This window comes from Bos indicus, chromosome 8 (assembly GCF_029378745.1).
Source record: "Bos indicus isolate NIAB-ARS_2022 breed Sahiwal x Tharparkar chromosome 8, NIAB-ARS_B.indTharparkar_mat_pri_1.0, whole genome shotgun sequence".
Taxonomy (NCBI): Eukaryota; Metazoa; Chordata; class Mammalia; order Artiodactyla; family Bovidae; genus Bos; species Bos indicus.
The window spans coordinates 1,006,038-1,029,840 of NC_091767.1; the positions used below are offsets into that span (position 1 = coordinate 1,006,038).

The following is a 23,803-nucleotide window of genomic DNA, read 5'->3' on the forward strand; positions in this document are numbered from 1 at the left end:
GTGTGCGAGTGTGGGGGTGGGTGGGAAGAGAGAGAAGTGGCATTCGGTCTTGAATTCCCAAAGGGCTTGGCTTTAAGAAGACGGTGAAACCTTGGAGGAGGGGTGCATAGGACAGGTGTTAACCTCTAAACACACAGGCCTTGGTAGAAGGTCATTTCCCCATCAAGAAAAAAACCAATGAAAATATTTCCTGGACAGGACAGGGCAGGGGCAGAGCGTAGACAGGAAGGTGGAGAGGCCCTTTAGAAGGTGTAGGCAGCGGGGGCTGCAACCCTGGGGCTGAGACGCCTGGGGCTGGGGGCAGGACAGGGGGCGACGGCCGAGGGCTGTGGCCTGAGCCTCTACCCTGCCTGCAGGATCATGGGGAGGGCAGGCCTGCACTGAGGGGGCTCTCAGACAGCCACCCGCCTGCTCCCCCGTCAGCTCTCTGCAGGGAACCACAGCTGCTCGGGGACCGGGTGAAGGTGGTGGTCTCAGCCCGCTGGTGTGGGAGGGTCAGCGGGGAGCAGGCACCACAGTCCTTCTGAGACAGCAGACGAGGAGGTCAGTGCTGAAGGCACAGGGCCAGGACGACACCTGAAGCAAGGTGACAAGACGCCTCCCAGGGAAGGGGATGGGTCATAGAAAGCACAACCTCATCCCCGGGGTCACCAGGACAAAGACAGGGGAGACCAGCCCTGAACAAGTTAAAATCCCGAACTGACCGAGGAATTGCCAGAAGGGGCTTCGAGGCTGGAAGGGGTTCTCATACCCTCAAGAGCCGAGCCTGGGTTTCCACCACCTCACCAGCAAATGCAGCGCAGCTCCAGAGAAATAAAGTCCAACCTGCACATCAGAGGTGTCACCAGTGTCACCATGAGGGTACTTGAAGCCCTCTGGACTCACTGGAAACCCCTGCCCCCACCAAGCCCCCAAAGATCCCAGTCACAGAGCCCAACTCCTGTGCAGAGAATTCTCCTGCCTTCTGAGGTGTGATGAGCATGGCCAGGACCAGTCAGACTTTGAACTCCCAGGAATCTGCTGCTGTCATGCTCCTTGGCACTCAGTTCAGTTCAGTTCAGCCGCTCAGTCATGTCCAACTCTTGGCGACCCCATGGACTGTAGCACGCCAGGCCTCCCTGTCCATCACCAACTCCCAGAGTTCATTCAAATTCATGTCCATTGAGTCGGTGATGCCATCCAACGATCTCACCTTCTGTCGTCCCCTTCTCCTGCCTTCAATCTTTCCCAGCATCAGGGTCTTTTCAAATGAGTCAGTTCTTCGCATCAGGTGGCCAAAATATTGGAGTTTCAGCTTTAGCATCAGTCCTTCCAATGAATATTTAGGACTGATTTCCTTTAGGATGGACTGGTTGGATCTCCTTGCTGTCCAAGGGATTCTCAAGAATCTTCTCCAACACCATAGTTCAAAAGCATCAATTTAAAAAAAAAAAAAAAAAGAGCATCAATTTTTCGGCACTCAGCTTTCTTTATAGTCCAACTCTCACATCTATATATGACTACTGGAAAAACCATAGCCTTGATTAGACGGACCTTTGTTGGAAAAGTAATGTCTCTGCTTTTTAATATGCTGCCTAGGTTAGTCATAACTTTTCTTCCAAGTAAGCATCTTTTAATTTAAGGCTGCAGTCACCATCTGCAGTGATTTTGGAGCCAAAAAAACTAATTCTGTCAGTTTCCACTGTTCCGTCATCTATTTGCCATAAAGTGATGGGGCCAAATGCCATGATCTTAGTTTTCTGAATGTTGACTTTTAAGCCAACTTTTTCACTCTCCTCCTTCGCTTTCATCAAGAGGCTCTTTAGTTTTTCACTTTCTGCCATCAGGGTGGTGTCATCTGCATATCTGAGGTTATTGATATTTCTCCCGACAATCTTGATTCCAGCCTGTGCTTCTTCCACCCCAGTGTTTCTCATGATGTACTCTGCACAGAAGTTAAATAAGCAGGGGGACAATATATAGCCTTGACATACTCCTTTCCCAATTTGGAACCAGTCTGTCGTTCCATGTCCGGTTCTCACCGTCGCTTCTTGACCTGCATACAAATTTCTCCTTGGCACTTCCTGACCCGAATTCAGGGAGACGTTCAGGAGAGAGACACGTGGCCTCTCACACGGGCACAGGTCACAGACACTACCAGCCACCACCACCCTCGCGTCATCAGCCCCGCCGTGCTGTTGTCATTCCGTCGCTCAGTCGTGTCCGACTCTCTGGGACCCCATGGACTGCAGTGTGCCAGGCTTCCCTGTCCTTCACCATCTCCCAGAGCTTGCTCAAACTCACGTCCATCAGGTCAGTGCTGCCATCCAACCCTCTCATCCTCTGTCGTCCTCCTCTCCTCCTGCCTCCAATCTTTCTCAGCATCAGGGACTTTTCCAAGGAGTCAGCTCTTTGAATCAGGTGGCCAAAGTATTGGAGCTTCAGCTTCAGCATCAGTCCTTCCAATGAATATTCAGGACTGATCTCCTTTACCATAGACTAGTTTGATCTCCTTGCAGTCCAAAGGACTCTCAAGAGTCTTCTCCAGCACTACAGCTCAAAAGCATCAGTTCTTCAGGGCTCAGCCTTATGATCCAACTCTCACATTCGTACATGACTACTGGAAAAACCATAGCTTTGATAGATGGACCTTTGTTGGCAAAGTAATGTCTCTGCTTTTTAATACACTTTCTAGGTTTGTCATAGTTTTCCTTTCTAGGAGCAAACATCTTTTAATTTCATGGCTGCAGTCACCACCCATAGTGATTTTGGAGCCCAAGAAAATAAAATCTGTCACCGTTTCCACTTTTTCCCGATTTATTTGCCATGAAATGATGGGACCAGATGCCATGATCTTAGTTTTTTGAATGTTGAGTTTTAAGCCAGCTTTTTCACTCTCCTCATCAACAGACTCTTCAGCTCCTCTTTGCTTTCTGCCGTAAGGGTGGTGTCACCTGCATGTCTGAGGTGGCAGTGTGGGGTCTTCTCTTTCTTCCCATCTCCCCCTTTTGCCTGCACCTGACCTGGCACCCACCATGCCCAGCTGGTGTAGCCCTCCTGAGCATCGCGACTGCCTCTGTTGGTGCCCTGCCTGGTTTCTCCCCTGGAGTGTGGGTGAGAAGCCCGGACTGCCTCCTATAAGAGCCCTGGAGCTGACCGTCCTCATCTGCTTTCTCTGGGCTCCCTGAATTTGCTGCCCGCCCCGCGTGCGGCTGCAGGCTGGCACGACTGTCTGCCTCAGCAGGAAGGGAGAGGGAAGCAGGACTAGCCCTGAGCTGAGCGAGGCCATCTCCCACCTCCACTCCAGTATCCAGCAGAGACCAGGTCACATCTAAAATGCTCATGGGCACATTAGAGCTGCTCGTGTTACCTTCCTGCTGCTGCTGCTAAGTCGCTTCAGTCGTGTCCGACTCTGTGCAACCCCATAGATGGCAGCCCACCAGGCTCCTTTGTCCCTGGGATTCTCCAGGCAAGAATACTGGAGTGGGTTGCCATTTCTTTCTCCAATGCATGAAAGTGAAAAGTGAAAGTGAAGTCGCTCAGTCGTGCCCGACTCTTCGCAACCCCATGGACTGCAGCCTACCAGGCTCCTCCGTCCATGGGATTACTGGAAAATCCCATGGATGGAGGAGCCTGGTAGTGCCTCACATTTTCATAAAAAAATAGAATCTTAAAATGGAGAGTTCAAAGTAAAAGTTAACAAGTGGGATTGCCTCAAACTAAATGCTTCTGCACGGCAAGACAAACAAACAAACAAAAAACCCCATCAACAAATGAAAAGGAAATCTACTAAATGGGAACCATGTATCTGACAAGAAGTTACTCTCTAAAATATTTAAGAACTCATACAACTCAATAGCAAAAGCAAATAATCCAACTAGAACACAGTCAGAAGAACTGAAGAGACGTCTTTCAAAGAAGACAGAGTGGACAGACGCGTGACACGATGCTCAGTATCACTAACCATCAGAGAAATGCAAATTAAAGCCACAATGAGCTATTAGCCTCACACCTGTCAGGACGTCCGTCATCAAAAAGACAGCAAATAAATGATGGAGAGGGTGTGGAGCAAAGTAAACCTTTCTACACTGTTGGTGGGAATGTAAATTGGTGCAGCCATGATGGAGAACAGAATGGAGGCTCCTTAAAAAACTAAAAATAGAGCTACCATCTGACAAAGAAATTCTACTCTTATTTGTCTGAAAAAAATGAAAACATTAATTTGAAAAGATACATGTACCAATATTCATAGCAGCACTATTTATGATAGCCAAGACACAAGCAACCTAACTATCCATCAGTAAATAAATGGTAAAGAAGATGTGGTATATGTATATATATAAATACACACATACTTATACACACACACACACATATATACATATTCATACAATGGAATATTACTCGGCCCTGAAAAAGAAGGAAATCCTGTCATTTGCAATAAAATGGGTGGACTTGGAGGGATTATGCTAAGTGAAAGAAGTCAGAGAAAGACCAATACCACTCACCAACAGTAGGGGAATCAGGGGAGTCAAAGGGTATAAACTTCCGGTTACAAAATAACTAAGTTCCGGGGTATAATACACTGTAAGGTGACTATAGTTGACAGCACCAGCACATAACATTGAGTAGAGTCCCCTGTGCTATACCATAAGTCCTTGTTGGTTATCTGTTTTGAATATAACAGTATGCACATGACCTTCCCAAACTCCCTAACTATCCCTTCCCCCAACCCCACCTCCCTGCCCTGGCAACCATAAGTTCATTTTCTAAGTCTGAATCTCTTTCTGCTGTGTAAGTTCATTTGTATCATTTCTTTTTAGATTCCACATGTGCCAGCCTGGATGGAAGTGGGGGTTAGGGGGAGAATAGATTCATGTATATGTATGGCTGAGTCCCTTCCCTGTTCATCTGAAACTATCCCAGCATTGTTAATTGGCTATAGTGGAAACGAAAGTCACTCAGTTGTGTCCGACTCTTTGTGACCCCATGGACTATACAATCCATGGAATTCTCCTGGCCAGAATACTGAAGTGAGTAGCCTTTCCCTTCTCCGGAGGATCTTCCCAACCCAGGGATCGAAGCTAGGTCTCCTGAATTGCAGGTGGATTCTTTACCAGCTGAGCCACAACCACAGCATTGTTAATTGGCTATGCTGCAGCTGTTGTTAAGTCGCTTCAGTCATGTCCGACTCTGTAGATGGCAGCCCACCAGGCTCCTCCGTCCCTGGGATTCTTCAGGCAAGAATTCTGGAGTCGGTTGCCATTTCCTTCTCCAATGCGTGCATGCATGCTAAGTAGCTTCAGTTGTGTCCGACTCTGTGTGACCCCATGGACAGCAGCCCACCAGGCTCCTCTGTCCATGGGATTCTCTAGGCAAGAATACTGGAGTGGGTTGCCATTTCCTTCTCTGGTTAATTGACTATATCCCAATACAAAATAAAAAGTTTAAAGTTTGAAAAAAAAACAATACTGTACCGCATATGTGAAAGCTGCTAAGAGAGTTGATCTCGCAGGTTCCCATCATGAGAAGAAAAATTCTGTAACCTAGACAATGTGACGATCATTTCACAATACATACATATACCGTATAATTATGCTGTGCACCTGATGACTTGGTATTACATGTCAATTATATCTCAATATTTTTAAATAAAAATACTAAAAGTAAGAAAGCTTCAAAATGAAGCTGATTTATTCCAAGCTTAGCTGAGTGTCCCTCAACAGCACCTTGACTGCTGGCCATGGTCCCTCACCTGAACACCTTCAGGGACAGGTAGGTGTGACCCCCACCCCCCCCCACCCCACCCCAGGCTCTTCCAGCTCAGCTGGGACAGCTTCTTCCTGTTGTTGAGGATGCCCTATGGTTGGCCAGCCTGGCCTCAGTTTCAGCTCTTGACACCCTGTGGGCTGTATCTCACCCTTCTCCCATGCTCAGACTCTTCTGGTAACTGGAGGTCCTCCAGTAGTCATGTATGGATGTGAGAGTTGGACTATAAAGAAGGCTGAGCCCAAAGAACTCATGCTTTTGAACTGTGGTGTTGGAGAAGACTCTTGAGAGTCCCTTGGATTGCAAGGAGATCCAACCAGTCCATCGTAAAGGAAATCAGTCCTGAATATTCATTGGAAGGACTGATGCTGAAGCTGAAACTCCAATACTTTGGCCCCTGATGTGAAGAACTGACTCATTTGAAAAGACCCTGATGCTGGGAAAGATTGAAGGCGGAAAGAAAAGGGGACGACAGAGGATGAGATGGCTGGATGGCATCACAGACTCAACGGACATGAGTTTGAGTAAACTCCGGGAGCTGGTGATGGACAGGGAGGCCTGGCGTGCTGCAGTCCAGAGTTGGACACAGCTGAGTGACGTAGCTGAACTGAACTAACCCCTCTCGAACTGGTCCCTCCAAGGCCCCTCTTCCTGTCTGGGTGCTGAGCTCACTTCCCTTCCTGAATTCCCTCTGGGCATCTGCGGCTGGCCTGCCCTCACGGACCGCGGTGCCTGGGGCTTGGCACAGGGCTCAGCTGTGGCCGGTGGACGTGGAGCCAGACGGCTTTGTTCCGAGCACTGTGTGCCCATTTATGCAGCCTAGGGTTTAATTAGCTTTCCTGGCAACCACATTAAATGACGGCTTGTTTCTTAGCAGCGGCGACACATTTGAGTGGTTGGGTTTTGAAAACCCGAAAACAGAGCCTGCCATTTACTTACTGATAGACTGTGTCCTGTCACGCGAGCTGGCTGATTCAGACTCCCAGAGATCCTTTGTGATTCCGATTTTGCCCTTGGCTGTATTAGCATTCCAGGCTAGTTCTATGTCACCTGCAGAGAGAATAAGCCACCGATTAAAAAAAAAAATTCTTGTGTAGCACAGAAACACAGAGTTCTGCGGTATGCCAGTAACAACCTTCCTTTAGATGAAAAAGGATGGCTAATTAGCAACTCTGTGATCCTTCAACCATTTATAAACCTGCCCAATTACCCTGTCCCTCAACCTCTGTGAGCGGTAGCAGGACATTAGCCAATCTCTGTGGTCACCATGATCTGAGCCCCTTTTCTATCTGGGGTAATTATCTACCTTAAGAGTCTTTCTAGAGTGCAGACCAGCTCCCAGAATGAAAGGTGGAAAATGCCAGTGGCTGGCTTTCCCAGTGCCCCTTGCAGCTGGGGTATGGCCATGTGATCTGGGCTCCAATGGTGGAGGGCATCATGCCGAACTCTGACCCAGGAGCGCAAGAGAGTGGGGACAGTCTGATGCCCTTAGGGGCACCAGGGTCATGGTGTCGGTGGTGGGAATGGTGGTGTCCAGGCCACTGTTGACAAGCTTCTGTGTCCTCACGGGACCAACCCCATGATTTTGGATGTGGTTCTGTGTGTGATGCCCAAACTCGACTCTCTAGCCCTTTCCCAGAGTTGGTAAGCAGTTCTATATCCTTGAATAAGATGCCTTCTCAGCTTAAACTAGCTAGAATTTGTCTCTGCTGATTTGACCTAAAAACAGTCAGTGAGCCCAGTCTCCTTTCTCATCTGCTCCTTCCCGGACCATGGGCCATCATCCACCTCACTTACACGCTTGCCGTCAGAGGCTCTGCTGGGAAAGGAGGTGAGTGCACCTGACCCCATGTGTTTTCTGAGGCCGGGGCTGGCTCTTCAGGGTGGCTGATGCCTTCTGTGGGAGCTTGAAAACCATCTTCTCAGACGTCCTTCAAGATTCTGGCCAAGAGTCAACATCAACCTAACTCGTCTATGCCTCACAGGACCTACCTTCTTTCCCTTTTTGAAAATTACAACGGCAATTTCCTTATCTCTCAGGGCTCTGTTATTTTTCATGATTCCTCTGAGATTATCCCCAGGATCAGCTGCATCTGACGATTCTTGGGCATCTGGGATCTCCTTTCCCCTGTTGGGTGCAGCTCTTGTGCCATCCTCTCAGCTGTTCGATTTGCACTTCTTAGTTTGCAGAAGATTCTTCTTTGAGAAGACAGAAGGCACAAAAGGGCTGAGGGGCAGCATGCGATTATGATCTCTGAACATCCCCACCTGGCTTCCAGAGGACTGCTCTGCCCAGCCTTGCCCCACGCTGCCTCTTCCTGCAAGGAGGGTACCTGTGACATCAGTGGCCCCTCTATTTCTACATCAGGATTGTGGAGGAAGGGCAGGACTGAGGACTCGGTCTGTATCAGCCCGGGACGACCTTCTGCCACATCAGGGGACACCTTCCCCAGGTCCATCTGCGCATTTTGGAACATAGGAATCCATGGTCTGGACTCGCCATCTTTGAGGATCAGTGGGGTTTTCTGGCTCCCAGGATGTTTCTTTGCTTTGAGGGAAAAACAAACAATTCTGGGTTCTTCTCTCTTTCTGTCCTGTCAGGAAGGAAACACATTTTCAAGTCACCCCATGTTCCTGATCTTGAGAAAGCACCAGCAGAGTTAGTAGACAGAACCACCAACAACATGTGTTTCTTCTCTCTCCATGGCCACATGCCCAGAGAGGAGGGTGTAATATAAGAAGCAGAGAAAAAGATTCGAGATGGGAAGAAATCGCGTGAAGGGAGCATCCGGCCAAGATGCGGGTCCAGACAGCAAGGGAGATGGGTGCCAGTGTTCACGGTGGGGGCACCTGCTGCAATCTCTCCTGTGGCCGGGCTGCAGGTTCTCTGCACGCAGCTCCATGCCCAGCACAGCCGCTGGCAGGGCAGCTGTCTCTGAAGTGCTCTGTCCTTACTATGCACAAGAACAGTCAGTGTAAGAAACACCCTCATGTTTAGCAGCAGCTCTCAGGCTGTGCTCAGTGAGAGGTCCGTGTGATTCTACAGACATCCTCCCCGCCTGCCAACCCCCATCAGATCTGCTGGCAGAATCTCCATGTCATCACACACATTACAGCAAGCACACAGGGGTTTTATTTCAGCTCTGACTGGGTCTACTAGGCCTTTGCATTCTTTTCTCAAAGAGGAAGAGTTTTAAATTTTAAATTTTTTTTTTTTAAGAGGAGAGAAAGGGATGAGGACGCCTGCCAGGAATTTCTTGGTTTGGTTCCAAAGCTTTGAGAGCAGAGCCTCTCCAAGGTCAAAAGGAAGCCCCCATTTAGGGCTCCAGGTAGAGGAGGTGGAAATACAACTTCTTCCTCAGCATTTCCGTCTGCTGCCCTGGGTCCCGCTGGCGTTTCCTGCCGGAAGCTGCTCTCTGGGTGGCTGGGACCTGTGACCTACCCTGATCCTCTTCTTGCCCATCATTAGACCACAGCTTCCATCCCAGGAACCTTTCTAAACTGCAGCTGGTGGTCCTGGTTTGTGCACCCCACACACCCCTCATCCTTAAAGGAGTTCAAAGTCACCTGCTTGGCAGTTTCTCACTGCTGCCCTACTTGAGCTTAAATGTCATGCTTTCAGCAGGAAATTTACAGTTGAAACTCCCGCCATCATTCGAAACTCAACATTCCCAAAATGGAACTTCCCATCTTGACCTGGAGCCACTCCTTCTGCCCGCATGACCATCGCTCTCGAAGGCTCCACCGTTGCCATGGCAATGGTGATGCAGATCTCAGACGTTGCTCTTGTCCCCTCTCCTCCATCTCCTCTATTCTTCAGTCATGTGTTCTTCCTGGCTTTCTTCTCTAAGCATCTTCTCCAGTTGTTCTTTCCTCTGTGTCCCCTCTGCCTCTGGGAGTTGGGGGACAGCTCCCATCTCCTGGACCCCCAAGCTCCCATCTCCCCATCTGATCTCACACACAGGGCCAGGCTGGTCTCCTGTCCCCATCGCTTCTGTCTTGGGAAATCCTCAGCAGCCCCAGGTGAACCTCCCACTGGCCTTTCCTGACTCGGCAGCATCTGGCCCTCAGCTCACTCCAAAGCACATGCTTTCTGTGTGAGCCCCAGGGTCCCTCTCCCCTCAAACAAGCTGCTTCGTGTTCACTGCTGAGCCCCTGCGCTTGGTCCTTCCTGTGTCTCCTCCATCCTGATAATCTCCAGAAGATACCTCCCTATCCTCATCACCCAGCTCTTGGCACCTTTTTATCTAGAATGTTCTCTCCCTTCTTCCGTCTGCTTCTGCTCTGAGCTCATGTCGGGTTTGTCATCTCCACCTCAGACTTACTACAGTGATGCTTTGTCTTCTAATATTTCTTATCACTTTCAGTTTGCATTTTTCTCCCCATCCATACTGTATACTCCTTGAGGGCAGGGACAGTGTTCCTTCCACTTATCCCTTCATCTTGATATCCTACTTGTTTTCTATGATCCTACCTAATTTTTACTTTTATTATTTTTTATTGTACATGTCTTCATAAGCAATCTGCAAATTTCTAGGATGAAAAAATAATTCCTTCTGTGTCTTTCACAATGCGTATCATTGTACTAGCCAAACACGCATTGGCTTGTGAGAATTTGCTTGATAAATACGGAGTTGGTTTTGAAATAGAGCAGGGCATATGTGTTATTAATCTCAGGCAACTAAAAATGTATTTCAGGGGTGGGAGGGTAGGAGGGAGGTTCAAGAAGGAGGGGACATATGTATACTTGATTAATGTTGATATATAGCAGGAATCAACACAATACTGTGAAGCCATTATCCTCCAATTAAAATAATTTTTAAAAAAAGAAAATATATTTCAGCCCCTTAAGAATCTGAATTTAAGTGAACCATTTAATAAGCTTTTCCCCTACTCTGATTCAACTAAGCTAAGTAGTTTTTCATTGTATACCAGAACTTTGATAATGATTTCATACAACTAAAACTAAAGAGAGAAAAGGTAAAAACAAACAACGATTAAAAAACCCTCAAAGGCTCTTCAGATGGGAATTTCAGGAGCATGGTTGGTAGATCATTTCTACTGCACACCAAGCTCCACGAGTCAACACCCGTACCAAGGGGTGCACTACACCCCCACTACCCCGAGGACTGGGGTTCCAACACCTGCATGAAGGGGCAAGGGCAGAGAGAGATGCAGGCGCTCAGTCAGTGAGACGGGACAGAAATAATATGAAACAGGGCAGAGAGAGATGCAGGCGCTCAGTCAGTGAGACGGGACAGAAATAATATGAAACAGGGCAGAGAGAGATGCAGGCGCTCAGTCAGTGAGACGGGACAGAAATAATATGAAACAGGATTTTTTTTAAGGAAAGAAAAAGTGCCTCTCTGGCACGAGTCAGTTCAGGATCAAAGGATAAGATTCTGACTTCTAAAGTTCTGCATCTAGTTCTGCATCTGTTCTGTTTTGCCTACGCCGCTGGGTGCGTTCAGCTGGTGGCAGGATCATTACAGCTTTGCTGTGTGGAGTCCTGCTGCGATAGCCTCATCGCGCCAGGGTGATGACAGGGCCCAGAGGATGACAGGCCAGGCCCACGCCTCTATCCTGGTGGGCAGGGAAACCACAGGCGGGTCCGTCCCACGGAGAGGGCAGAAACTCGAGCCCAGCTTTGATGTCCGCCACGGCCGCCACATCACAGCAGCCCCACGATTGCTCCTCCGGCGGGGCCAGCTGCCTGTGGACATGGACTGACAGGGGCCCAGGGCCGCGTGGCCAGGGCCAGAAGGTGCAGCAGCCTGCCCCCTCCCGGGGTGGAGGGAGGCTGTGTCTGTGCCCCGGGGGCGCCGGGCGCAGTGCTGTGTGGGCCCCACTGCTCTGGCACCCGATGTGCGTGCTCAGTCACTCAGTCGTGTCTGACTCTTTGGGACCCCGTGGACTGGAGCCCGCCCGGCTCCTCTGTCCATGGGATTCTCCAGGCAACAACAATACTGGAGCGGGTTGCCATTTCCTCCTCCAGGGGATCTTCCTGACCCAGGGATCAAACTTGTGTCTCCTGCATCAGCAGGTGGATTTTTAAGTGCTGTGTCTGTTCAATCATTCTCTGTGTCTGTCTTTATTTACTGGACATGGAGGGTTTCCACAGCCAAGGTGGGCTTATTGAAATGGAGGGGTTTAAAGCTGCCAGTTGATCAACAAGAAGGACCACAGACTTGGTGTTGTCACTTGACATCCTGTAAAACCTCAGAAGGATGGCTACCCCCAGACCATGCCAAGCTTAGTCACTCAGTCATATCTCTTTGCAACCCCATGGAATGTACAGTCCATGGAATTCTCCAGGCCAGAATACTGGAGTGGGTAGCCTTTCCCTTTTCCAGGGGATCTTCCCAACCCAGGGATTGAACCCAGGTCTCCCGCATTGCAGGCAGATTCTTTACTGTCTGACCCACCAGGGAAGCCCCAGACCCTCCCTCACAAAACCAGCATCTTCCATGAGCATCAGGTCCCAGCAGAGCGCTCACTAGACCTTTCCATAGGAGGGGAAGGAGGGGGTGCTCACAAGTGACCCCGGGTGACTCTGGGTGTCGAGGGGGAGCTGGCAGCCAGGCCACTGTCTTCACTTTGCAGCTGCCTATACGAGATCTGTTGAATGTGCTCCAGTGACATCACTGATAAGGACACTGGTTGAACCCAAAAGGATGTTTTTGCTTTATGTCTTATAACATCCTTGAGTGCTCAAAAATAGGGAAAAGGTAAGTCCACCAAGCTTTCAATTTCCACGGGCAGAAGGAATGGTCTAGCTCTGATGGTCAAGATAAAGCTCCAGCCTGCAGGGAACTGACCTTTTGGGGGTGGAGGGGGATGAGAAGCAAGGACTTGTTCCCAGGGGAGGGGACTGTTTCCTGCATAATTACAGAGCTCAAATTCTGTGTTCTCTCTATAAACCTCAACCCCAATCTGCTGACAACTGTCATTAGCTCACAGAAGGCAGTGCCGCTGACCATTGCCCTGACAGCCCCAGGGAGTCACGTGTTCACCCTCGTGGCCCTTTGTGAGCTCAGCATCATGTGGAGACACACTTGGAAGATGCAAGGCAGCCACGGAGGACTCACTGGCCTTCGTCCGCAGGGAAGCAGCATCTACTGCACACACCACAGGCTTAGGGGCCTCAGTGCTCCTTCTGACTCAGATCTGTCACTCCACCCGATTCTTAGCTATCTGTGACTATTTACATTGAAACTTAGGATGCTAAGGCTGAAGCTCCAATACTTTGGTAAAAATGCTGACTCATTGGAAAAGATCCTGATTCTGGGAAAGATTGAGGGCAAGAGGAGAAGGGGGTGACAGAGGATGAGATGGTTGGATGGCATCACCGACTCGATGGGCATGAGTTTGAGTGAGCTCCGGGACATAGTGAAGGACAGGGAAGCCTGGCATGCTGCAGTCCATGGGATTGCAAAGTTGGACATGACTGAGCTACTGAACAACAACAAAATGCAATCTAATTAGAGGGATTCAGTTCCTTGGTCACGGCAGCCACAGGAGACAGGCGGCCCTCGGAGTGGAAGGTGCAGGTATGAGACATCCCGTCACTCGCCAGCACAGACGGACGGGATATGATTATTTCTCCCCTACGCCCACCTATATTCAGAATCCCCAGCCTGTACACAGCAACTCAAACGTTCAACTGCCTTTAGATTCTTCTAGCTATCAACTAGGTCTCGGGATTTAAGGGCCAGCAGGGTGTGGCATACTGATTTCCTTTGATAGCAGGTCTTTCAGGGACTCCACTTACAAAAGTAATAGAACTCCTTAAAGCGTGAGCTAGAGAAGCTACAGAGAGAGCTGGAGGAAGGCCAGGGCCAGCAAAGACACTCTGAATTTTACACCCTACCTGCTCACTTTCTGCTCCATGAGGAGGGCTTTGTTTTCTATTTCTTTTTTACTGCTCCTTATCTTCTGGCCCCCAGGGTCTGTGCTGTGAGGGTGTGACATGCAGGGCCCCTTGATTCTGCAGGGGCCAAAGGGAGCGCGTGAGGTTCGGGAGATGGAGTCTGGCCAGCAGAGAGCGCTTGCTCATCCACCTGGACACACCTGAGTCTGTCTGGTGGGTGATGCAGGGCATTGCGGGGGCTTGCCGATAACTCTGCTGGAAGTTTCACGTGAACACCCACAGACTGACGGCACCATCAGAAATCTGCTTGTCTCACATGTGTCCTCGAGGAGACCCAAGTCTGGAAGCCTGCACCCTAAGATTCTTACATTGATCTTGCCCCTGGCTCCGGACTGTGGCAGGAGTTTCTTAGACTTCTGCACTTGGGAACACACACAGGGCCCCAGGAGCACCTCACTGCTGATCTGGGTATGAGTATATTTTATCTTGGAAGGTCTTCATGGAATCCACTGTACCATGAAACAAGTTGGTTCTCAAGTTCTCAAAGTAACGGGAGGAGTTAAAGCCGATCCTTTGTGGAAAATCACATCAGGCTTACTTACCCTGGGCTCTTAAGGACAACGAGCTTTCACTCACAGCAGTGGTGGAAACCTGGGGCGGTGCTTCTCTTCCTAAGCAATGTCATTTTTCTATCTGCTCTTGACTCAGCAGTGAGATGATCAATATTTCTCTCTGAAGTGGGTATCCCTTGATTTCTCAGATCTCAACTCTCTAGAGCATTTCCAATGTCTGCTCATCCCTCTGACTCTGTGATCCCCACAGGCCGGGAGCTGAGGTTCTGTCTGAGGGGAGATTCAGGAAGGAAGTTGGCACGGGTCCCATCTTGAGTGGTGGAGACCAGCACCCCGGCAATTCCCTGTGTCTTCTGACAGAGACACTGCACCAAGTACGAGCTAACAGCTAATGCACGCATGCTTCCCCGCCTCCTGACCTCTCACTAAGTGGCGGCACGTTCTGCCTCGTCTTTGTCCCCTACCTGTGTAGCTCTTGATGGCTGCGCAGCTTTCTCTGCACAAACATCACCAGCGTCCTATTGCTGGACACGGGTTGTTGCCAGTATCTTGCTGTGATGGACGAGGTACTGGCATTTTACACTTGACAAATAAGTGCCTCTGGAAAACAGATTTTCAGAATGGGTGAATGCATTTGGAATTTTGATATTTTCCAGACTGCTCTCTCTAGATGGTTTGTTTTTTTTTTAAATCAAATCATTTTCATCAGCAAAATATGTGCTCTTAATTTCTAATTTTTTTAGTTTCTGATTTTATAGGTGAAGGATATTTCATAGTTGCTCATGCACATCTACATGAGGTAGATCATCTTTTAGTATATTTGCATTTACTTTTTGAGGAACCACTAGGTAATACTGGCATCAGGTTGACTGTGGGTGAGAGATCAGACCACAGTCAAGGGGTTTATTCTCACACAGAACACATCTGAAGATGAGTAGTTAAGGTTGGCATGAAGGCTGGAAGGTTATAAGGGTCTCAAGTATCTTCTTTCTCTTTCTTCCCCATCATGCTAAAATGTAGCTTCCATCTTAAAGGTCACTTATGACTCAATATAGCTGCTGGAGCACCAGCCATCATGTCTACATTGCAGGCTGCAAGAAGGAAAAAGAAAACAGCCAGAGGGTGTGTGCCTCCTCCCTTTTAGAAGCTTCACAGAAGTTCCCTTTGACACTTAGCTTCCATCTCAGCAATGACTCAGTAACGTGGCTGTATCTGAAGGAAATTGGAACGTGAGGCTTTTCAACTGAGGGCATTGCCCAGGAATCAGTTAATAAGGGGGAAGAGGGCAACAGATATTGAGAGGCAATTGGTAGTTTCTGTCACACGTTCTTTGTCAATTTTACTTTTGGATTTGCACTTTTATTGAGTCCCATGAGCTCTTTATATATAAAGGAATCCTTGTCTACCGTAAGAGTTACAACATTTTTTTCCTACTGTTCTCTGTTGACTGTAAGGTCTTTGTCATGTAGGTATGTTTTCTGTAATTGAAGTTATCCCTGTTTTCTTTTTTTATGGCTTCTGGTTTTTAAGTCACCCTTAGAAAGGTCTCCCTTGGAAGTCTCCCCTGGTTTCTTCTAGTGCTTTTACAAGGGTCTCAGACCCAGACAGATTCAACTCAAGGTCAAAGCCTTCTGGAACTGAATTGCGTCTCTAAGTTGTGGGCAATGCAGTGGCTGCTGGCTCACTGACCACTCTGCCACCTCTGGGCTTTAGAACATCACTCAGGTCGTCTGACCTGTAATCACGGTACAGGATGGTGGCTCGAAGACCACTGTCCCCTGCAGGTCTCACCATTAGGGCTCCTGGGTCAAGATGGCTGCAGAACAAGACTTGGCATCGGGTGAGACCAAGGTGCTGTTTTAAAGATAGAAACCTAAACAGCCAAGTCAGAAAGTTAATAAAATTTATTAGCAGGAAAGACAACAGAAGTAAAATAAATATTCCCTTGTAAACCAGAAAGACGGCATTTTAAGACATCCACAGTTCACACTAGCCACCCTATTAGCTCCTTCCAGTCTCTGGTGCAACTCACCACCAGGGGCAGAGCCAGGTGTTCACAGGAGTCAAGGAAAGGCAAGCCCACGCTCAGCCTGGACATGGCAACCCTTATGGGACATCCCCTCCATTATTCTGGTGGGTTGGCACATCTGGAAAGAAGCAAGGTGGATAAGCTTAATAAGAGCATCATTTTACCAGCTTGAAACCATTTTAAAAATTTTCACACAGATACAAACAATGAGCTTACAACTTACTCTAAAACCTATTGAAAGCATTTTCTAAATTTGAACCCTAATATTGTAAAGAGCTCTGAATTGAAATCGTTGCCTGAGTTTTGGAGGATGAAAACACTGTCCTGCTCTCACTAGGGACAGAGATGTCCATGCACCACAGGGAAACACCACCTTCACTGGCTCCTTCTAGACTCAGTCAGACTCAGCCAAGGCCACATGCGTACACTCTGGGAGGAAGAAGTGAAATATTTGAAAGCAGAGGTGAAAACAATGCACGTGTTAAAATAGCACTTTTCAATACAGGGCCGCAGTTTCCTCCTCCTCACTGTCATCCAGGCAGGAGACGGGGCGGAAACAGGAGGAAACGAAGCCATCACTGTCTTGCCCACCTGGTTACAGAGGTCACTTTCGGCAAAACTAAAGTGGCACTAGTTAGTGGTAAAGAGCCCATTTGCCAGTGCAGGAGATGTCAGATACACGGGTTTGATCCCTGGGTCGGGAATATCCCCTGGAGAAGGAAATGGAAGCCCACTCCAGTATTCTTGCCTGGAGAACCCCATGGACAGAGGAGCCTGGGGGGCTACAGTCCACGGGGTCACAAAGAATTGGACACGACTTAGCAACTTAATAGCAACAACAAAAATTAAATTAGGAAAATGCATATATTTTTAACCTGGTAGACACAGTCTTTTTAAACTTAGGACTTTGTGGTTTCTAGGGGAGATTAAAGTCACAGTGAGTCTGCAGATGATGTTCCCAAGCCTTGCTGAGACCTACAGGCTGTGGCCCAGGTGGTTTAGGTCTGGTCCTCCTGTAGCTAAGAAAAGACTTGCGGAGTCATCAGACGATGTAGCCACCATGAGCAGGGAAAGGGCAGCAGGCGTGTCACCCGCTCCCCGGTGAGATGCTACACACTCTTTATAACCTTTGGGGAAACCTTAATAAACATGGTTTGCTGACTGGAGGGCTAAAATATATCACAGCCAGCAAGCTGATTGTTGTAGATGCCATGAAAGTGGAAAGTGAAAGTGAAGTCACTCAGTCGTGTCTGACTCTTAGCGACCCCATGGACTGCAGCCTACCAGGCTCCTCCATCCATGGGATTTTCCGGGCAACAGTACTGGAGTGGGGTGCCATTGCCTTCTCCCTTATGAAGTAGAAATGATGTCAAATGTGTCCCATGTTTCAAAAAGAAAAGAAAAAAGTAAAGGAGTCATAAAGTCTGAACATCAAATTTTAATCTTGAACCTTTTCTCCAGTCTTCAAATTATTAACATGGAAAGGAATGATAAACTGCAATTTTATCATTACCCTATCGCCAAGTAACAAGCCCTTGTTACAAAGTCTCCATCTACTGTGCCCAAAAACCAACAGAAAACCCATACATTATATTATCTAAGTGATCTATTAACAGATGAAATTTTAACCAACTTCATACCAGGAATCTATTAACAGAGGTACTTCAATCACATAGCTTAAAATATGGAGAAAAGACAGGTAAAAAAGTGATCTTATCCGGTAGTAGTCTTTTTACTTCTTAAAATTTTTATAAAATACACTAATTTCCCAAAATAAAGAATATTATGACACATTGGTGTCAACTTACACAAATGAAAGCTGATGGCAGCTTTTTTTCCTAGCTGAAGTTCATTTCACCAAAACTTTATATATTACATGAATATCCCAGTAAAGTATTTTTTTAAAAAATTCAATACACAGGAACATAATGTACAGTGTCTTATAAAAAATGGTTAATTTAGGAATGATTTCATTTCAACCACATAATATATCTCTTTAAGACCATAAAACTGCTTGCAAGAAGACTCTCAGTCCATGTTTTGACTCCCTAGTTGCAATTCTTAAAGGTAAAAAATGAGAAGGGTTTTGTTTTTGCTTTCTCATGAGAAAACTGTGGTCGCTGTTTCTGCTGCTGCCAGGCCCCCTCCCTGGCTCTGCTGTGAGGCGGCCCTGAGCCAGGCTGTGTGGCTGGCTGGGGTGGGGGCAGCATGGCTGTCACAGAGGGGCGGCGGGGGCCGTGGGCTCAGCCCACCCATGCCCAGCAGCCTGCAAGGGGCACAGCCCAGGCCTCAGCCGCCCGGGGACAGCGGCGCTCGGGGTGACCTGGGCAGACAAGGGGGTGACCTGGGCAGACAAGGGGCTGCCCAGCCCAGCCGCACGGCCGCGGAATCCCCTGTGGCTGCTGTGTGGGGTGCAGCCCCACCCGGGGGTGGGGGGCATGGGAAGAGCCCCACGAACGCCTGTGGCCCTCACGCGGAGGCCGCCTGTGGTGACAACATGGGGTCATTCAGGGCCGTCTGCAGACAGGGCGCACCCGCGATTCTTCAACGTCCGGCCACTGAGCCGAGCTCTGAACACATGCTCTCCAAGGGTTGTGCTTTATTCCCCCTTCTCCTAGGAAATCGGAGACCCTCACTATTAAAGTGAGGACTGGGTTCTGGGGTGACTCCAGACCCAACCAGAAAGACAGGTGCCCACCTCGCCACCCGGGCCCCCCCTCAGCGCCCTGGGTTCACTCATGGGCCCTGACTTCCCAGAGAGACGGCCAGGCGCGACAGCCGGCATCCCGGACCCAAAGAAGGGAGTGAGCCCGGGAAGGCGGGGCCGTCTTCTTAACCCTCTGAGCCACCAGGGCAGCCCGGGGGCCATCTTCTACACCGAGGGGGCTCTGTTGCTCCCAACAGGGGGTCACCCAGCCTCTCATCGGCTACTGTTTCATAAATTAATAACTTCTCAAAATCATAATCCAAAGAATTCATCTATTACAGGAAAAATTCAAGTTTAAAAAAGCAAATAAATTAGTTAAGCCTTGTAAACAGTTGTCCATCTCAGCTAGGTTCCTCTGTGGAGTGAATCAGACAGCTCAAGGCAGGTGGCAGGTGACCAAGGCAAGGGGCCAAGTGCCCGCGGGCCATCAGAGGGCCGTGGAGACAGATGTGGTCTGGCCCGGCGGCCCCTCAGATGTTCTCCACGAAGCTCCCGGGGAAAAGCCCCGTCTTCCCGTTCCGCTGCAGCGTGCCCTTGAACCAGCCGTCCTCCCGCTTCTTGTGCACGAACACGATGTCGCCCTCCTTGAGCTCCAGCTCTGCCTCGCTCTGCGGCGGGTAGGAGACCACCACCCGGTGCCTGCGGTGGGGAAACAGAGATGGGTGACTGAGAGGCGGTGGGTGACAGAGGCGGTGGGTGACAGAGAGACGGTGGGTGACAGAGAGGCGGTGGGTGACTGAGAGGCGGTGGGTGACTGAGAGGCGGTGGGTGACTGAGAGGCGGTGGGTGACAGAGAGATGGCACAAAGAACAGACAGATGACAGACAGTCAGGCTCCAGAGCACAGAGGGAGAGATGGTACATGCGGGGAGAGAAAGTAAGTGATAGACAGACGGGGGAACAGATAGATGGTAGATGGGTGACAGAGAATAGATAGATGATACAGGGAGAGAGAACAAATCAAAGATAGATGGGGGAATAGATGATAGACAGAGGAACAGATAGATAGTAGATGGGTGACAGAGAATAGACAGATGATACAGGGAGAGAGAATAAATCAAAGATAGATGGGGGAATAGATTATAGACGGGGGAATAGATGATAGATGGGGGAACAGATAGACAGGGGAACAGACCGATGATGAGGGGCAGGAGGACAGAAGGGGAGGATGATGGATGAGGGAGGGAGGGGGAGCAGGGAGGCAGAGGCAGATGATAGAATGATGACAGTAGAAGTCGGGGAGGGAGAGGGAAGGTGGGGGCTCAGTTACAGCTGCTCAGAGTCAGGCAAAGCCAGCATGCATACCTCAGATGTTGACAGAGCAGGACAGAGCACAAATCTGCCTACAATGTTGGTAAAATGACCCAAACCGCTACCGTCCCCTGTTGAGTAGAGACCTGCTGTGAACAGCGCTTGGACGTGCATAAAAGTCCACAAGTGACCAAGAACTGAGCTGGATGAGGATGGACTCCAGGGAAGCTCTTCCTTACACACCCAGCTCTTTCTGGGGCAGCTTGTCCCAAGGTTCACACAAGGAGGGGACTGGGGCCACCTGCTCAATCTGATTGCCACGGGTCTGACCTATGGTCTGCTTCTCCGAGCGTTCTCAACTCAGGGATCACTGGGAGAAGGGGTAATTATCATTTCAAGATTCCTGAAGCCTGGCTGGTTTAAGGCTAGCTACTCCCTGGCACCCCACTCCAGTACTCTTGCCTGGAAAATCCCATGGATGGAGGAGCCTGGAAGGCTGCAGTCCATGGGGTCGCTGAGGGTCAGACACGACTGAGCGACTTCCCTTTCACTTTTCACTTTCATGCATTGGAGAAAGAAATGGCAACCCACTCCAGTGTTCTTGCCTGGAGAACCCCAGGGATGGGGAAGCCTGGTGGGCTGCCATCTATGGGGTTGCACAGAGTCGGACATGACTGAAATGACTTAGCATAGCACCCCCTGCTTCCAGGCTTGTTTCCTTCTGCAAAATTATGCTCAAGAGCCACGGAAGCCCTGGGGAGGTGAGCTGTGTCTCACTCTGTGTGGTCTCTGCCCACCTGTGTGACCAACAGAAGCCTGCACAAATGATGATCTGGGGTGCTGAGGCACGGTCCTAACGGGTGTGCGGGGGTCCCCACTCTGCAGCCTCCTGGAAAGCACCCTCGCTGCCAGCTGAGTCATCCCCCCCGTGCATAGATGTGCAGGCCAGGTAAGAGAGGTCTCTTTCCAAAAGTCGCTGGCAATGGGCAGCCACCTGGAAGGGGTCTTCTCTCCCTACTCAAGCCTTCACGAGACTGTAGCTCAGGTGGATGTCTGGACACTAACCTCAAAAAATGCCCTAATCCAGGACAAGTCGTGTATGCCACCCGCAAAGTCCTAACTTCCAGAACTGCGAAACAATACATGTTCACGGTTAAGTTAAGCCTCTGAGTTCTGGAGTAATGTGTTACACTTATAAGTGTGGACACACCTCTCTTGCTGGCTGATGCTAATCAGTGAGTATGAAGCTATTCAAGTGGTTGAGTTTCTACGCTCATTTGGTTCTCAAAGTCAGAAAATGAACTTAGAGCCTAAACGGTGACCCCCTCCACTATTCTTGCCTGGGAAATCCCAGGGACAGAAGAACCTGGTGGGTACAGGCTACAGGGTTGCCAAGAGTTGGACACAACTTAGCAACTAAACAACAACAACAGAGCTATAAAAGCGGCTGAGTTTCTACTCTCATTTGGCTCTTAAAGTCAGAAAACGAACCTCTAGCCTCCTAGGACTCACTCTTAACAGCACATAGAGAATGTCATGGCTGAAAAAATGGTCGTTGGAACTGAGTCTACACAACTGCCCCAACCTCATGAAACCCATCAGAGCGCAGTCCTTCTGGAAGATCACTGGTTTTACCAGCCTCCAACCCATAATGACCAGAGTCCATTTACGCGAGGACGTGAGCAAGAGCCTCAGGCTATGACTCGATTAATAAAGGCATCTCTGCAAAGGCCCAGCGGCTGCCTGGACCATTCCTGGGTGACTCTGGGCTCGGGAACCAAGTTGCCGTCCGGGGTGTTGAGCAGAAGCGCAGCACGGAGGCTGCCTGGCTGTTCGTAAGAGAGGTCCTGGGAAGCCAGAAACAGGACAGGCTGCGTCTGAGCAAGCCTGCAGGTTGTAGGGGGAGGCCTGGCCTCTCATGAGAAGTGGGCCTGGGGCTTATGCTTAGAGCAGCTTTTGCTTGAGCCTTAATTTCCTCATCTTTGCACTAGGATGGCTGTGACCACACAGGTGTTACCAGAGGATGTGGGGACAACAGGGGTATGATGCACTCAACACTCGTCTGTCACAGAGTTCACACCCTGAGCGCCAGTTCCCACCATGACCGTGCGTCTCAGGCAAGGGATCCAGATGAGAAGGTGTCTCAGCTCTGATGCCAACAGGTTGAAGAGCCTGTGAAAAGCCATGCTGCCATCTGGGGCAGGTTAACATTTGAGCAAAGCTCCATAATTATAGGAAGAAGCACACAAGTAACTCATCATATTCAGAGCCAATCTCTGATTAAACGTATCGACCCTGGTCCTCCGCGAGCTGCCTTAAAGGTGAAATGGAACAAAAGCTGTCATTGAAAAAAGTGACTAGATTAACATTTGCATTTTAGAAATGCACTAAACCAACTCCGTCAAACATTTTCTGAACTTGAACTGCTGCCAAGCTAAGACCACAATCTTCCTGCCAAGTCCCCAGGGGAGCAGGTTTTCATGGCTGAGTGACGAGTGTCCTGGGCTGAGAGGAGCGAGAACCATGACCTTGGACCATAGGAAGACCACTGGCTACAGCAGAGACTCTGCTCAGATCCTAGCCCTGGCTCGAAGAGCGGTGTGCACACAGATTCCCAACAGGGACGCTCAAGACCAATGCTGGGCACAGCGGGCCACCATCTCAGGCATGGAGAAGCTTTGTAAAGTCCATATTCACTGACCCCAGGCAACGTGAGTGCAGCCACAGAGCCCAAAACCCGTTGCTCCAGCCACGACCCCTTGGGTGTTCTGAGCAGGGATTCTGGGGCGTCCCACGCCTCAGGGGCCATAATTCTCTCCCACAACTGCCATGGACCTGGGGTCCACCTTCCACATTTGCACCCCAGCCTCGCCGCTCTGACCTGTCCCACCTGAGCAAATAACCTGCCTATCCTCCCAGCCTCCAATCTCCTCCTGTCCCCACTGCATTCTGCATATGATCAAAATACTAACTTTCTTAATTGCCAGCTCTATTTGCAGCTATTTCTTGCTCAATATTCCTTACAGCTTCCCAACTCCTTGGAGCAAGGTTACTCCCCAGTCTGGCATGTGAAGCGCTCAATGGCCTCAATCTCTCTGCAGCCACAGCTAATGGTCATCCCCATGAATGTGCACACACACCTGTGCACCGGGACACAGCCCCCAGGTACGGCCTCTGCCCCAAACCCCAGGCCTTGGCTCACACAGTCCCCTGGGGGCGCCCTCGGACAAGCCCAGAGCCCACCCATGCCCAACAGGCTCTCAAAGCCTTGCTCCATCTGCCCTGTGACTGAAGGAAACTTCATCCCTGACCAGATTCCAGAAGCCCTGTGCATGGTCCTTAGCACAGTACACATAAGAATCCTTCATAAGAATGTCCAGCGACAAAAGGAAAGGTTTAATTGTATAGCAAAGTGATTTTTCCAAATGTACAACGTTCCTCAAAAAGGAATAAAATTCTGACAAAAGTTACAACATGGATGAACCTTCAAAATATTATGCTGAGTGAAATCAGTCACACACAATTCCACCTATGAGATGTGGAGACTAGTCAGACCCAGAGAGGCAGAAACGAGAAGTGGGTTTGTCAGGAATTGGGGAAGGCAGGAATGGAAAGTGAGTGTTTAAC

General features: G+C 49.4%; 1 protein-coding gene across 5 annotated transcripts in view; it reads right to left on the bottom strand.

The window, feature by feature from the left end:
- Positions 1-17,637: 17,637 nt before the first annotated feature.
- The window catches only part of SH3RF1 (SH3 domain containing ring finger 1), a 155,616-nt gene continuing 149,450 nt past the window's right edge, over positions 17,638-23,803 (bottom strand). For all 5 annotated transcript variants that reach the window (XM_019965752.2, XM_019965755.2, XM_019965753.2 and 2 more), the window contains one exon: positions 17,638-19,565. In XM_019965752.2, the coding sequence (XP_019821311.2) occupies positions 19,397-19,565 (169 nt within the window). In that variant the 3' untranslated portion in view covers positions 17,638-19,396. The remainder of the gene's footprint in view (positions 19,566-23,803) is intronic.